Source organism: Cryptomeria japonica, chromosome 6 (assembly GCF_030272615.1).
Source record: "Cryptomeria japonica chromosome 6, Sugi_1.0, whole genome shotgun sequence".
In the NCBI taxonomy this organism is placed as follows: domain Eukaryota; kingdom Viridiplantae; phylum Streptophyta; class Pinopsida; order Cupressales; family Cupressaceae; genus Cryptomeria; species Cryptomeria japonica.
Window position 1 is genome coordinate 335160094 of NC_081410.1, and position 17674 is coordinate 335177767.

General features: G+C 37.2%; 1 protein-coding gene across 2 annotated transcripts in view; it reads left to right on the forward strand.

Moving 5' to 3' along the window:
- The first annotated feature begins 6609 nt into the window (after positions 1-6609).
- LOC131044253 (uncharacterized) overlaps positions 6610-17674 on the forward strand; it is a 127209-nt gene continuing 116144 nt past the window's right edge. The window contains exon 1 of one of the 2 annotated variants that reach the window (XM_057977548.2): positions 6610-7275. In XM_057977548.2, coding sequence (XP_057833531.1) covers positions 6990-7275 — 286 coding nt within the window. In that variant the 5' untranslated portion in view covers positions 6610-6989. The remainder of the gene's footprint in view (positions 7276-17674) is intronic. The other variant, XM_057977556.2, reaches the window with a different exon arrangement.

A 17674-nucleotide genomic window follows, 5' to 3' on the forward strand; every position in this document is an offset into this window, starting at 1 on the left:
TTGAATGATGCGCCGACTGAGGTGAAATCGTGTGGAGGAGCTCGAAATAATTTTGACAGAAGAGCAAGCGCGTACGCTTCATACTGAAGCTCTGACATATCATAATTATTAAGACTACATGGGGATCTTACCATTTTATAATGTTAATTAATCCATAACTGTGGGTTATTTAATCCATATTTTGGGTGTCACCGATCGTACAATTAATGATCGACCTCTGTTTTATGAGTAAAAGGACGTATAGGCCACTGATAGAGATACTCGAGATTTTAAATGCAGAGCCTTAATCATTTGTATTTAACTGAAAATTTCTATATTTGTTTTTTGGTTGAGATAGAGTACATTTCTAGCAGGAAAGTGTTTATTAATTAGTGCTATTTACTTCGGGTTTATAAAATAAATTAGATACACTATTATCTAAATAAGAGTTTTATTTTTTCTATTTTTTCTTCTTTTTTTTTTTTTTAAAGAGTGTAAAATCTATTTATTATTATATAAGTATCTGAAGATATTTAAAAGAGTGTTTACAGTTAACAAGGGTAAGTTTTGTTCTTTATTTTGCTATAATGTGAGTTTCGGGTAATATGGATATCCAAGTTAATATATATGGTAAATATACTTATTTATAAATGGATTATATAAATACTTGTTTATATATATTTCCCTCCCCATATATATACCTACAGGTATCTATATAGTTCAAATGAGTGATTTTTAAAAAATTGTTTGTTATAATGTTTCGGATTGGCCATGCGTGGAAAAGATCCAAAATATTATTAGGAATGGGGGAATACCAGATCAACTGCTTTCTTAACCAGCCCTAGCAATTATGAGCGTAATCGCATGTCACCAAAAGGTGATTAGAAGTCTCTTCATCCATTTCACATAAAGGGCACCTGCTCGCTCCTTCATATCCAAGTTTCCTAAAAGTATCAGAAGTGAGGATTCGGTTTTGAATAGCCAGCCATGCAAACAGACCTGCTTTCAGAAAGCACCTTTTATCCCAACACAAAGTTAAGGGTAGATTGGAGCGAGGGATATGATTTTTATTTAGCATGTGTTTGTAGCCCTCCTTTGTTTCATATCTTCCCTTTTTAGAGCTAGCCCATATCAATTTGTCAGAATCAGGAGTTAGGGCAATATTTCTTGAGGCCAGGATTTGAGATAGGAAGGATCTCTCCTGGGCCGGAATATCAAGATGCTTCATTGATTTCCATCTCCATTTTTTTAGATGCCCTATGCTAAATTCTTCAATGTAATCTTTTACATGAGTACCCCAGAGTCCTTCAAGGGTGAGAATGATTGAGATGAAATTAGGAAGAGTGTTGAGGGGGGGGGAAGGCTCCCTAGGAGTCTCTCCAAAACATGGCATCCTGCCCATTGCCAATGCACCAAGTTAACTTTTCAGATATGATGCTTTTGCATTCTAGCATGAAGTTATAGATTCTAGAGCCCTTAGGAGGGTGAGCAGTCCTAAAGATGCTTATAGGATCTAGGTTGTGCAGATATTTGTTAAAAAGGGTGCGGGCCCATTTAGCGTTGGGGTTAGAATACATCCGCCATACTAACTTGGCCCCCAACGCTTTGCTTTGGATGAGAAGGTCTTTGATACCCAAACCTCCCATTTCCTTGGGTAAGCAAATCTTGTCCCAAGCAATCAACGAAAGTCTAACCTTGTCTTCAGAACCTTGCTAGAAAAAAGTCCTTATATGTCTAGTAATCTCCTTCCTCTTGGAAGTAGGAAGATCCATACATGAGAGTTGGTAAATAGGCATGGCCGAGAGGACCGCCTTGATCATAGTGGCCTTCCCTGCAGAGGAAAGCCATTTACCTTTCCAAGAGGATATTCTATTTGTAATCTTGGTCACAACCTGATTACAGAGGTTGGATGATCTAGTGCCTTTGTCTATGGGGAGACCCAAGTATTTACATGGCAATTCTCCTGCTTTATATTTAAGGATTTTTAGAATTTTTGTTCGAAGTTCATTATTTGTGTTAAAGAAGGTTATATTAGACTTCATAGTGTTAATTTCTTGACCAGAGATGCTAGTGTAGTTATTCAAGATTTTTTTAATTGTTTTAGCCTCCATATGGCTGCTTGACCCAAACAACATGGTATCATCCACAAATTGTTGATGGGTAATAGGCTGCATGTTAGAGGTGATTTTGATACCAATAAGATGAGCCTTTTCTCTAGCCCAATTAATGATTCTCCCTAGAGATTCAACCATTATAATGAAGAGGAAGGGGGAGAGGGGATCCCCTTGTTTGAGGCCTCTAGAAATTTCAAAGAAGCCCTCTGAGGCCCCATTGACAAGGATTGAGATCCTCGGAGTAGCGATACATTCAAATACCAAATTAATCCATTGCTTATTAAACCCAAAAGCATCCAGACATTTGCAAAGAAAGTTGCCAATCCACTTTATCATATGCTTTCTTGATGTCCAGTTTAGTCAGCATACTTGGAACTTTGTTGTTTTGTATTGTGTGAATAGCTTCCTGAGCAATGATTATACCATCATAAATGGATCTATTAGGCACAAAACCTGTCTGTTCCTCATTGATAATTACGGGGAGGAGGGTTAGTAATCTGTTTGCCATTGTTTTAGTGAGTAATTTATATAGGGTGTTATATAAAGCTATTGGGCGATAGTCCTCAAAATTTTCCACGACCTCCTTCTTTGGGATTAGGGCGATAAATATATTGTTAAGTTCTCTGAGAATTTTCCCAGAGTTTCTCATCCCCTCTAAGGCCTCAGTAATTTCCACACCCATGAAGCCCCAACATTTTTGATAGAAGTGAGCCAGGAACCCATCAAGACCAGGAGCCTTATCTGGACCCATTTGGAATAAGGCTGATTCTACTTCTTCTGTTGTTAATTTTTTGTTAAGCATTAAGTTGTGTTCTTTTGATATTAATTTCGGGATATTTTTTAAGAAGTCACTCTCCTTAGTCCATTTAGAGCCCTCCCTATTATTAAGGATAGTCTCAAAATACCCCACAACAGTTTTAGCAATAAGTTCAGGGTTATCAATGAAATCCCCCGATGCCAATTTGATCTTGTTGATTCTGTTTATAGTTCTGCGATGTTTAGTGCTATTGTGAAAGAAATCGTATTTCCGTCGCCAGTTTCAAGCCAGTTGTCCCTCGATTTCTGTTTCCAATAAATTTCTTCACGAGCTAAAATTTCTTCATAACGAGCCAAATTGCTTTTTTCCCTTTGATATAAGAAGTTGTTCATCCCATACTTGATCACCTCTTCATTGATAATCTCCATCTCCTTTTCAAACCCTGTTTTTTGTGAAAAGATATTTCCAAAGTGTTCTTTATTCCACATTGTTAATTGTTGCTTAATCTTTTAAAGTTTGGTTACTACTATGAAAGTCTTGGAACCTAGGACTTTAGTGTCATTCCACCAGTTTTCAATAAGTTGTAATAGATTTTCATCTCTAAACCACATTTTTTCAAAGCGAAAGGGGGTTTTTGTCAGTTTTAGAACTTCTGTTATTATTAATTGGACCAGGAAATGATCTGATCTAGAGAGGGGGAGGACAGAGGTTTCAGAGGACTGAGATAGATTACCAAACAGGAAAAATCTGTCCAGTTTTTCTGCAATGTTGCAGAAGCCTTGTCTTCTGTTATTCCAGGTAAAGGCTTTGCTCCTGGCTGTTAATTCCAGCAAGTTACATTTATGCATCCAATTCCTGAAATCTAAGCATGATTGAGTCATTTTTTTATTGCCACCCCACTTTTCCTTGGGATCCAGAATTGCATTGAAGTCTCCACCAATTAGGCAGGTTTGTTCAGTTTCATTTAGAAGGAAATTCTCAATTTCATCCCAGACTTGTTTTTTTTGCATGTGTTTGTGTGGGGCCATAAACATTAATTAATGTGAAATTTAAGTTGCTTTTGATGCTTACAACCCTTCCACACATCCAATTCGGGGTCTTCCTTATAAGTTTGAAGGAAACTTGCCTCGGGTCCCATATGATGGCCAGTCCACCAGATGCTCCAGAGGCAGTTTGCCCTTCAAGTTCTCTGATACCTATTTTTTTCTTTAAGTTTTTTAATTCACTATTATTTAGTTTGGTCTCTTGTATTAAGAATAATTCCGGGTTGTATTTGGCAATGCATCGTTTTACGATACACTGTTTGTTAGGAGCATTCATGCCCCTAACATTCCATGTAAGGAGTTTCATAGTTCATTGGGAAGGATCTTCCCCTTCCCTGCCTCAAAAAGATTAGTGATTTTAGTCTGACCCACCGCACTACTAGCCCTGGTGAGTAATTCAGAAATGGATTTCCTACCATGCTTTTTTTGGTCAGTGGCAAAGTTTGGGGGGGAGCAGTGCTCCATAGTGTTAGAAATCCCCAGGCATTTCACATTTTCACTTGCCACATCACAAAAGGGGGGGGGTGGCCATATCCTCAGAGATGGGTTTGCACAACTCTCTGGCTAACAGTGATTTCTGCAGTGCAAGTTCTTCCTCATCAGCTATCTCACTAATAAATAACTCAATAAGGTCATCTGTAACAGAGTTACCCACATACTCAAGTATGCATTTATCTTCAAGGGCTCTTCTTTCATCTACACTCATCATCATGGATCTCTTATCTGCTGAGTGATTTTTTCCCTTTTTGTTCTTTCATTTTTTGTTTCTCCCTTTGCCTTTTTTGTTCTTATTCTTATTCTTTTCTTTTTTCTTTTTATTTTTATCCCTATCTTCCATACTTAGAGCCAGATTGCTTAGTGTGTTGTTTTCCTCCAATGTGATCTTATTTTGAGCTGATAAAGCTTCCTGGTGAATGGGGGTGGTTTTAGAGATACGAGAGCCATTAGTTTCACCTACAATGTTTAAATCAATAAGAGCTATGTTGGTTGTTGGTGTGGAAATCGGTGATAAATTCTGTTTGTTCGCAGGAGCTATCCTCCTCTGTTCCTCTACTAGTGCCGCAAGTGAAATTTCATTTTCCTTGCGTTCTGATTTCCTGTGTGTGTTATTTGATTCCATAAACCCAAGATATTGTTTATTAAACATAAAACCTCCCATAGGGTTGAATTTAATGTTCAAATCCACCCCCATAGAAGCCTTAATGCATGTTTTTTTTGACCCCTGATAAGGGGAGATTCCGGTCCTTGGAGTGAAGTCTTTCGCGGGGATCTCTGGTTTGATTTCATAAATTGAGTGGTTTGTGATAATTTTGATGGGATCAAATGTTGATTTACCTATCTCAATGTTGGCTAAAATTTTGATATCAGAGGATTCCAGATAGTTATCCTCCAAACCCTCAAAACCTCCTATAAAATCTCCTAATTTTTTAAGGACATCATTATGGAGTAATTCGACCGGCATATTAGGAAATCGAATCCACTTTGGAACCCTAATTTTCTCAACATCTTTAGGGGAAAAATTAGTTTTCCAATTGAAAAATTTGAAGCAGTAGCCCTTAAAAAACCTATGATTATTTTTAATAAATTATCTTTAAGATCCACAGTATTGCAATTGATAAATAAAAAATCGTTCTCTAAGCTCGTGATACTTATCTGGTTTCCCGTGAAGGATTTCAGCCATTGCTGAATCTCCGAGGACGAAGCGCCAAAACCAAACCATTTGCCAAAGAGCCCACGAGCATTGTAACATTCCCACAATTCATCGGTATGATTATTACTTATAATCATAATATTATCTGTATTGAAGCCGAACGACTTCTGAAAGTTTAAAGGACCTTGCTTAGGGTAGACATCCTCCCTTCTTCCGGTGAAAAAATTTGGGTTATATGATGAGGGTTTTCTAACCCCAAGTTTGGTTCTGTTTGCTCTAGAAGCCACATTTACATGGATCCTCGAGAGAGTCTCTGTCCGCAAGATTGGAGATCTTGTTTTGTTAGGGCAACCAGATGATAATATATCTCTTGAGTAATTGAGGGGCGCCTCCTTCTTCTAAAATAAAGTGGTTTTCTGAATATTACAGGGAGACTCTACCATTCTTATAGTTTGTTGCTGGGTATTCACCGCCGGAGAAGCGAAGGGAACTTCTGAAAGAGGAAGACGGTCGGACAAAGCCCCCAGGGCTCTTCTGCTAATTTCATTGAGCTTTAAAGTTGTTAAATTAGCCCTTGTAACTTCAGGGGTGAGGGCATTAAGACAATTCTCCAGGCGGGTAGCACCATTTTGATCCTCCAGAGGAGAAAAACTGTTCTTCCATTGCCCGAGATGCCTCCCAGACCTAGGTAGAAATCGCTGGGGTTTTGCAGAAGGGTTTCTGCCTTGCGCAGATGTATTCGTGGTTTTCATATTCTTTTCTATTTTCAGTTTTGTTTCCAATTTAATTGCTTTTTCTTATTTCTCAAGTTAAGTATAGGTCTATTTTGACCCACATTTGGTTGTTTTTTTATTTACATGTGAACTATTTATTTATAATATATAGTATAAATTTGTGGTAAGATTGGATATTATGTGCACAATTGCTATAACGACTATTGGACCCCGTTCAACTACTGGTCCCTCTCCCCTACTTGTTGAGGTTCCCTCTCTTTTATAAATAAAAATAAATAAAGAACAAATCCCCTAGAAAAAGAGGCTTTCCCTTCAAATCAATTACACCTAAAACATCTGCATCGTGAAATTTTAAAATCTTCTTAAAAAGACTTTCCCCTCGATTAAAATTTGCCTAAATAATCCTTGTGTGTCTGTTAAGAATTCGCCACTGTCTTCTTATTTAAATTACTGATTACTGCGAATCACATGGATATTTATAGGCAAACTTTGTAATGATGGAATAGGCTTCAGAATTCCAGACATGAACTGGAATGTCGCAGAAAGGGGGTGAAAAAAGTGGATTGAAAAAAGATTGTTCATGAGCTCCAATGCTACTTTAAGCCGATGTGAATTGGCTTCTTTAACAATATAGACTAAAAAGATACAGATTTTTTTTTCTTCTTTAGATCAGGTTTTGGGCTTTAGATCTATTTGATCCATAGATTCAAAATGATCCAGTTACTGTTTACGGTGGTGATTGGAGAGGGCGCAGTGGCGTTGCTTCTGATGGTAAATATTCCTCCCTTGAGGAAATTGGCAATCAAGAGTTTGGACAGGGTGAAAACGGGGAAGGGTCCTGCCATGGTGAAGACACTTGCAGGGACTCTGTGCGTGATCATGGTATCCAGCATCACAAGCATTCTCAAGATTCAGAGTAGAGCTCTTAAGATGGCTACCATTACTCCCACGGATCAGATTCTCATGCGAACCCATTTACTTGAGGCTTCATTGATGGGTAATTCTTTCCATTTCCCTTTTCTTATTTTGCAAAATTGCGCATATTTATTCCATTACATCTTCTGATAGTGTCCCATTTACTCAAATTCATTCCTTTGCATCTTCTTATATTGCCCATTTGCTCAAATTCACTTCATGGCGTCTCTAAATGTTGCGCATTTGCTCAAATTCCTTCCTTTATGTCTCCAGACAATATCCATTTGCTTACACTCATTATACTTCCTTGATTCTGTGTTTCGCCAAAGATGGCTTGCTTATTGACAATCCAGTTGATTTATTAGATATTGCCCGTATGAAACTAATTCCATTTCCCATGAACATGATCACGCTGCTGATTTGCTGAGGTTTTAAATTTGTGTGTGAAAACATTCGTTTTGATGCCTATGGGTCAATCTCAGATTGCATTTATGTGTGTTTGAGCTAGTGTCTGGTAGGTTCAAGTGAATTTATAGATGAAGGAAACCTATTAACTATTTCATACGAACTCTTTTGTTCAGGAGATCCTTAAATAGTGTCTTGCTTCCTTAGATATTGAAAGCTGAATTTGAGGGCATAAGCACATATGCTCAATCTACAAAGGTAGAGTGTATTTTTGTCAATTGTTTTTACAACATGTCATGCCCTACCAAATGCCTCCTCGAACCATTCTTAAAAGACAGAATATATTAAGTAAAACTAAAATCGTTTAAATGGTAAATCGTCTTATTTATAAGACATCACAATTTTCCAGTTTCCAGCCGGAAATCATCATTAATTTGTTTCTAATCTATAAAGCAGCGACTTCATGATATACGGAGTATTAAACCAGCGGTCAAAGTATAAACCTCTGATATATGACAGCAATTAATATTAAAGTGAGGCGCTTGAGATTAAAGGTAGTGGTGATTACATATTCAAAATACAGCGATGAAAGTATGTACAGCAACTAAGATATAAATCAAATTTAATCGTATAGCGATAGAAAAGTAAGGATCGTGGGTCATTACAGAAAGCTGATCGCTGCCTTTATAATATTAACAACATTGATACTCATCACCTGACGCCAAAATTAGGAAACCAGTGGCGATCAAGGGGAAATAATCAATATCATTTAACTAAAAATTAATTGAGTGTAGTGAATGGTCAAAAGACATGAAGACGAGGGACATGTCCTTTGCAAACAGTGACCGTGGGAAGAGACCTTCCTCTTGGTTGAAATTTTTTTACACTGGTAAGATGTGCAAAATTGTGGTTTCAGCCATAGTGTGTGAGTATAAAACTCTCCTAATTTAGGGAAGGCTCCCCCTTTTCTACTAACTAAATATTTAAACTAATTTAATCTAATATGAGTAGGACAACAACCTTTCCTATTTTTGAAGATAATAACAGCAATTTAAAACAAGACAAGAGAGGAAATGAAGTTTCCTGAAAGCACAAAGACTTTCGTCACCTCCTCTGGGACGGGAAAATAACAACTAAGCACAAAGTCTTAGGTTTCCACAATCCTATCTACCCTTTTTTAGAATGATAAAATAAGAACTGTATACAGCATATGGCAGCACAAAATCTGCAAGTATGATGCACCTTCGAATTACTTCAAGTGGGCACAACCACAAGCACAAATTCTTGCAACTCTTCTCAGATTTTAACTAACAATTAAACAAATTCAATCTTTACCATCTGCAGCTCAAAGTCTGCAAAAAATCGGATTGAAGCTCCTTTTAACAACTTCACTACAATAATCTCAAGTAAATATAAAGCACCATGCCACTATGACACAAGAACACAATGGACACAAAGTATGATTTCAGCACAAAAGTCTGAAATTCACAACCTTCTTGATATTTCTTGAGGAAAATAATTTTACAAGTATAAAGCTCAAAGTCTTTAAGAATGCAAATTTCTGCAGAGTTTTCTTGCTTGCTAAAAAGATCCTCATTATAATAAACACCTTCCTGTATATATAGGTGAGGGGCTAAGAGCAAAAAGTGGGAGAAGTTTAACTAACTAAAACTTTTACCACAACTAACTAACTATGATTTATTCAAATTACAGTTCTATTCCTAACCAACTTGTAATTTGTTTACATGTAATTACTACTTACAAAGTTACAAGTGACAATTCACTCGCAATCATGAATCCTGACATTACATGTAATTTGCCAAAAACAAAATGCATATTCAAAACGTAAGTGTCAAAAGACACTTTTATTCTTTTCCATCTCTAGCCTTGAGGGACTCAAAACTGTTGATGGATTTCTGCAATTCATCAAGATCAGGACCTGTTGTATTCCTGACAACTGCAACAGTCTTAATGATAACATCATAATATCTTACTTTTGCCTCCCTGTGCTCCTCAAGAACAATTTGCATCTTATCAAAGAACATTTGATAACTCACAAACTTATGGATTGAATCTACAGTAAACTATTATGATTCTAGCCCCTAGCAAATACTTGATACCAATTCGGTAAGTATCGGATTAGGTGCAAGCAACTCTCCATCATGACTTAGAATCTTGCAAGACATTTTGTCAAAATTAAAGAGTATATCCTGTTCCGCCTCATCACTCATTTCAAGTGTAGTCTGTACATCTTTGATGAGGTCTTTGATAACCAATGACTTGTTTGTCAAAAGTTTATCAAATTCTATATATCTCTCTCTGCTAAGTATCACCATATTGTCGCACAAGATTTCCAATTTGATTTGATCCATCTCATGCCAAATTTTTAGATCTTTCTCAATTGAACCTAGACTTTGATTAAAAGCCTCCAAAGTTTGATTCAACTTCAACTTCGTTGCTTTTACATTGCTCAATACCTGCAATGCCTTCTTCACCACTTGAGTACTTTGATGAATTAATTGATCCACCCAAGAATCAACTACCTTGGCCTTCTGAGCAGCTTTCTCTAATCGTTTGACAAATTTTTTAGATGTGGAGGAGGTCAAAGGATCAACCTGTTCTGAAGAATTAGTGATCTTTTGGATCACTGTAATGAGCTGTGAATTTTTCTCTTTGAACTCATTCTTCTTTGCCAATAGCTCATCATAACTTTGAACCAGTGAAGCCACTGAATCATAGCATCATGCGTGATACCTGTATGCGTTTGCTTTCCAAGTTCTATCCCGGTGAGCTTGTAATCTGACAACTGCATTTCTTCTGGCGGTTTCTCAACTAAAGGCTCTGCCACTTCCGCATAATTCATTTTATTGCTATCTACCACCACTCGCGAGACTGTCTTTGCTTTCTTAGTAGCCCTGGGCTTAGGTTTCTCGAGCTCTTGGAAATCAAATATCTCAGGAGAGATCTCTTGCTTCTTCTTTTTGGGTGTGATTGAACTCAACCAAGGGGGAAGTTCTAATGAGTTCACATTTGAGACAACAATTGTGGTCTCTGAAGAAACAAGATCAGTCTGTACCACAATCATTACTCTTGGAGAAGTCTCTGTTTGAACAACGACAAGCGTTTGTTCAAGCGACAAATCATGACTAGCTTCTATCATAAACTTATCAAAACTCATAGCAGAAGTATCAACCTCAGGAAAAGATACACTAGACAGGATGGCATATGAGGGATTCACATCGAAGATATTCTCTAAACCACCATGAGAAGTCTCGATAGGTACTTCTATGCTAGCACAAGCAAATGTTCTTGGTTCCACTGGATCCACATGAACGGTTGAGAAAGAATCCACATCCATATCAATTGGGGACATGGGTACATCCAATGATAATTGGGGAACAACCGTACGAGAAGAATCTGAACCAATTGATGAAGGTGATCCTACTGTATTCTCCTCATGAGTATCATTGTCAGCATCAATAACATGAATTTGCACCTATGGGTTCTCCTTCCCTTTTGGTGACACTTCTAGTGGAGGAATCACCAAAGCCTTGCTGACCCTTAGCTTGATTCTGGTGCCGGAAGAGGAGGCACCTTCTTTGGACTTGATTCTAACCTCAAATCTTCGCCCAACAGGTCTAGCTGAATCACTTTTTATTCCACCTTTAATCTTGATGATCTTAACATTATTGTTCTTCAGCCAAGCGTTGGTGTTAGCAAGAATGGGCTGAAACCTGTCAAAGATAGAATCACACTCCTTCGTGGACCATTGAGGATAAGGAAGAGGGGCGTCTGCGACTTTTTGCTCTATGTACTTTGGGTCAAGGATCTTTCCATCATCCATCATTCCTTCTGGGATCTTGTTCAAATCAAGATCTACAATCTGCTCCAGGGTGAGCCTGCTGTAATCCATTCTCCTAATATCTTCTTTAGTGCGAAGATCAGCCCAGATATCTTCGAGGCGACTAACATGAGTGAAGGCCCTCTTGATTTTGTCCGTCATCCCTCGACAATCAAAATCAATACTGACTGATCTGCAATGGATTGTGTGAGGAAATATTGATACCTAGCTTATGATTTGCTAGCTGAATTGCATGAACTGCCATTAGCTGCCTAGCTAACTCCATCAGAAGGATCTTGTCAGTGGGATACCGGGGTAACATGTATGGCTATCCTTCAAAACATCCAACTCTCATGTAGGTGAACGTTGGAAACTGCAAGAACAAACATCTGTATTCATTCACTTTTCTCCATTTCGCCTCAAAGACTCTTCTGTTCTTGAGTGTTTTGTCAAAAAGGCACATGAAGTGACCAAAGAAAGCATGTTGCACTCTTCTATAATGAATTCTACCGGGCCTCAGAGTGAGTTGCTCATAATATTTCCATACTGGTACCAACGATCTGTCACCTTTGGTAGAAAGACTAGGAAATTGTCTAAGTGACGCTGCTATGTACACCAAGTATGAATTCATGTAGAAAGTGAGGGTAGTTGGGACTTGCGACAACTGCTCACATAAATTGTCACTGATAACTTCTCCCCAGAAAATATGAGATTGTCCTTTCCTCATAATCACAATATATTTGTACATCCAGATTTCAAACATATTAGAGTGTTTTAAACTTGTTATTCTGCTGAGGAGAGTGATCATATCACCAACTTCTTCAATGAAGTCGCAACGATACAACTTGGGCCATCTTGAGAAACAAGTTCTAGGAGTATTAAGCCACTAAGCATTAATGTGTCTAATGCAGTCTGACCTTCTCTGGTTGTAATAATGCAAAGCACTCTTCATAGTAATGTTTGCATAACAGGAGCTGCGGGAACTTTGAAGATCTTGTCAATGGTCTCTGCGACTAACCTGATTATGATGTTCCCATCATCATCCTTGATTGTTCTAGTTTCCTTATCAAAATGAGAAGCACATGCAAGCACGAACTCAGGTTTTGGGGCAGCCACTGGGAAAGAAGAGACCAAATGGATATAACTGTTCAAGAGCAATTGCATGCCATGTGTTGGTGATCCTTCTGTTCTTTCCAAGAACTTAGACTTGTCAACATGTTCGATCTCTGTATCTTGGATCTCATCAATGAGAGAAACCACCTGAGTGGGAGCAATCTCATTTTGGTATTTATCATACTTATACTTCATTTTCTTGTTTGAAGGTGATGCTGGCTCTTCTGTCATTGAACAAGAATCTGCAACATTGTGATGAAAACTTAAAAGGGTAAGAACTTCTTCAGCAGCTATTGGGGATTCCATGATGCCAAAACCTTTGAAAACCAATGTTCATACCAAGACTTGGGTGGGTTTTTATTATAAGTTAGCTTTGATAGACACAAAGATGCTTAATGGATAAGGTTGGACAGCGATAGGGAGGAAATTGGATCTTAGAGGGTTGATTGCAAGCAAGGGAATCATCACAACTCGCACTTGCAATCGGGTCTCCAAGACTTGACTGCAAGTGTGAGTGTAAAGATTGAGAGCAAGTGATAATGGATGCTTGTAATCGGGTCTTGAAGACCCGATTACAAGTGACCAAAATGCAATTAGCTTCGAGAAAGCTTTTTGAATTTTGGACAAGCATAACTATGGATGAAGCTTGCAAATGAGTTTGCACAAGAAAGGAAGCAAAGATTTATGAAGAAGAGCCAAACTCTTACTTGCAATTGGGTCTTAAAGACCCGATTGCAAGTTACAAACCTACAAAGAAATGATGAATGAAATGATAGAGCGGCACTTGCAATTGGGTCTCTAAGACCCAACTGCAAGTAAGGATTACTTGCATATGGCTTTTAACAATTCACTTCAACAAAAGAGAATCAAAAACTTTGCAAGGGAAGATAGCTTACCACTTGCAATCGGGTTAGGAAAACCTGACTGCAAGTGTACCTTGGAAAAGACTTTACATCTTGGCTTATAATTGGGCTTCCCTAGCCCGATTGCAAATGTGGGAAGATATAAACTTAAAATGATAGATCAATGCAATCCAAAACGCAAACCACAAATGATTTCATTCATTTGGGAAGCAAAGAAAAGGAAGAACAAGCTGGCAGTCGGGTTAATGAAGCCCGATTATAAGCTAACAAATCTCACAACACAAGGAATGGCGGAAAGAGCACCATTAGTCGAAAAACATATAGCGTGAATAAGATCCAACATGCAGTTCAAAATGCCACACAAATTCGCCATATATCATGAATGAAAACGCAAGCAAGAAAGAGGCACTTACCTTAAGATGAAATCTCACAGAGATGAGAGAAAAACTCCAGCCTCAAATGTGATTTCTCCAAGAGCAAAACGAGAATTAAAAGCTTCCTTCTAAACTCATATAGTGAATAGAAGAGGGACACTCCTATTGAAACTAGAACACCAAACAAAAACCCTCCTTGCTCGCGGAAAACAAGAAGACGTGGAAGAAGAATTGGGTTTCTAAACACCTGATGCAAGTGCTCAAAAGCAAAGACTTAAGGCAAAAAGAAAAACCAACTTGTAATCGGATTTCAAGGGACCGATTACAAGTTGAAAGAAAACACTTAAACAAAAAATAACCACAATTTGTAGTCGGGTCTCTAAGACCCGATTACAAGTGGAAGAGAAAAAAAATTAAAAGATACATAAAATCACTTGTAGTCGAGTCTTAGAGACCTGGCTACAAGTGGAAAAGAACACTTGCAAATGATTTTTAAAGCTTCCATTACTTGCAAAGAACACTTCAAAACCCGAATTACAAAGGAGGATAAAAAGAAAGCCTTAAAACAATAAGGAAAATTAAAACAAAGAAGACCAACATTTACCCAAATGATTAAGCAGTAATCAAGACAAATTTGTCATTGAAAAACATATGTTTAGAGAAGATAACAATATGAATTTTTGAAGAAAAATTCGTAGGGGTTGCCTCATTTCAATTTACAAAAATGAGGACAACAATTCCTCTTTGGGAGATATAAATGTAAGATCAACCTCCAAGGGAAGGCAGAAAGTAAATAATCATCGAATCAGATCAAAGGAACAATATGGGTAATCTACACTCATCAAGAAGAAGATCGATCATTACTGCATGTGGCAACAGTTTAGTATGACATCTCACTTATTTCTAAGTGACGATTTGCAATTATATGATATGGAACATTAAGAATAATCAATAAACAATAAATATTTATAATATGAGACACTATATTTATAAATATATATTAGGGAATATTGTCAATAATTTGCATTGGTAGTAATAAAGAAATCAGATTTATACTTAATTTCTTATGCATTCATAATATTTGAAAGGCCAATATATTAAACGGTCAAGTCCTTGGTCTTCCGCTAATGCCTTCGTGAGGATAGGCTGGTTTGTGTAGGGAGAGGCAGAGTAATTCCTCACAAGATGGGTAAGTCCCAAGATGGGGTATGGACAAGTGTTCTGGAAACCTTGAGGGAGAAGTCCCAAGATGGGGTAAGGACCTATGTTCTTGAAACCTTGAGGGAGCCTGCTTGTAGATTGGTTTCCAAGCGCCCTAGCACAGTAATTCCCCCATCCTCCATTAGGGTTAGGGAAGTAATAAGGATAATTGTATTATGAAGAATTAGTTGTTCACTAATCTCAAAAGTTTAATTTAAGGCATAATAATATTTAATGATATATGTTAATTATTGGTAAACTGGCAGCGTCCTAGTAACATTACAAATGTTATTAGAGCTCTGATCCTGCCATCCTGCAGGGTAAAGATGAATCAATGAATCATTCTAGTCAATGAGAAGGAATCTAACAATATGGGTATTCACGTGTATGCTCTGTGTTTGCACCGTGTTTTTATGTGTATGGTCCTTGTTTGGTTCATACTTGATGTGTTTGTCTATTCTATGAGTGTCTATGATTACTATAGACGTATTCATATCATCATAAGATTTATATTTTTGGGTTAATCTAGAATATGAGAGTAACTAGAGTAAACTAAAAAAGATATGAATTTATTTAGAAAAGAACGTTGCAATTTGGGTCATAGTTGTGTGTCATGTCTCTAATCCTCTTGCCTTAATGTTAAGAGATATCTACAACATTATGCAAATGAGGGATCTAAGAATTATAAATTGTGAAGGGGTTGTGCTTTGAAAGGATTTGGTTAAGACTATAATTGCTTGAGGACAAGCAATTCTGGAGAAGGACGGACTGTCATGCCTTACCAAATACCTCCCCGAACCATTCTTAAAAGACAGAATATATTAAGTAAAACTAAAATCAATTAAATGGAAAATTGTCTTATATACAAGACATCACAATTTTCCAGTCTCCAGCCGGCAATCATCATTAATTTGTTTCTAATCTATAAAGCAGTGACTTCGTGAAATACAGTGTAAAACCAGAGATCAAAGTGTAAACCTCTGATATATGACAGCAATTAATATCAAAGTGAAGCGCTTGAGATTAAAGGTAGTGGTGATTACATATTCAAAATACAACGACGAAAGTTATGTACAGCAACTAAGAAATAAAGCAAATGTAATCGTATATATAATTTGCTAAGCAGCGATAGAAAAGTAAGGGTTGTGGATCATTACAGAAAGCTGATCGCTGCCTTTATAATATTAACATTAATACTCATCACCTGATGCCAAGATTAGGAAACCAATAGTGAATAAGGTGAAATAATCAATATCATTTAAAGTTAATTAAGTGTAGTGAATGGTCAAAAGACATGAAGATGAGGGACATGTCATTTGCAAACAGTGACTGTGGGAAGAGACATTCCTCTTCACTCCGTGGGGAGAGATAAATGTTAAGATCAACCTCCAAGGGAAGGCAGAAATGAGTAATCATCGAATCAGATCAATGGAGGAATACAGGTAATCTACACATCAAGAAGAAAATCGATCATCACTGCTTGTGGCAACAGTTTGGTATGATATATCTCACTTATTGCTAAGTGACTATTTGCAATTATATGATATGGAACATTAAGAATAAAGAATAAATATCTATAATATGAGACACTATATTTATAAATGCATATTAGAGAATATTGTCAATTATTTGCATTGGTAATAATAAAGAAATCAGATTTATACTTAATTTCTTATGCATTCATAATAGTTGAAAGGCTAATATATTAAACGGTCTAGTCCTTGATCTTCCGCTAATGCCTTCGTGAGGATAGGTTGGTTTGTGTAGGGAGAGGTGGAGTAATTCCTCACAAGATGGGTAAGTCCCAAGATGGGGTATGGACAGGTGTTCCGGAAACGTTGAGGGAGAAGTCCCAAGATGGGGTAAGGACTTGTGTTCTTGAAACCTTGAGGGAGCCTACTTGTAGATTGGTTTTTATGCGTCTCAGCACAATAATTCCTCCATCCTCCGTTAGGGTTAGGGAAGTAATAAGGATAAACCCTTAATATAATTGGTTACTGATTGTATTATGAAGAATTAGTTATTCGCTAATCTCAAACGATTAATTTAAGGCATAATAGACATCAGATTTCCACAATCCATGAGATCTCAATCAGCTATTTCCGGATTCGATTGTGTGTCAATTTTTGCATCAACGTTTCGGATCACACTCCGCGATCCATCATCAGGATGAACAAAGTTAGAGAGCATGATAATATTTAATGATATATGTTAATTATTGGTAAACTGGTAGCCTCTTAGTAGGGGACATTACAAATGGTATTAGAAGCTTTGATCCTACCATCCAGGTAAAGATGAATCAATGAATCAGTCTAGTAAATGAGAAGGAATCTTACAATACGTGTATTCATGTGTATGCTCTATGTTGGCATATATTCATGTGTATGCTTCATGTTTTTATGTGTATGCCTCGTGTTTGGTTCATACCTGATGTGTTTGTCTACTCTATGAGTGTCTATGATTACTATAGACATATTCATATCATCATAAGATTTATATTTTTGGGTTAATCTAGAATATGAGAGTAACTAGAGTAAACCAAAAAAGATATGGTTTTTTTTAGAAAAGAACATTGCAATTAGGGTCATAGTTGTGTGTCATGTCTCTAATCCTCTTGCCTTAACGTTAAGAGATATCTACAACATTATGCAAATGAGGGATCTAAGAATTATAAATCTTCAAGGG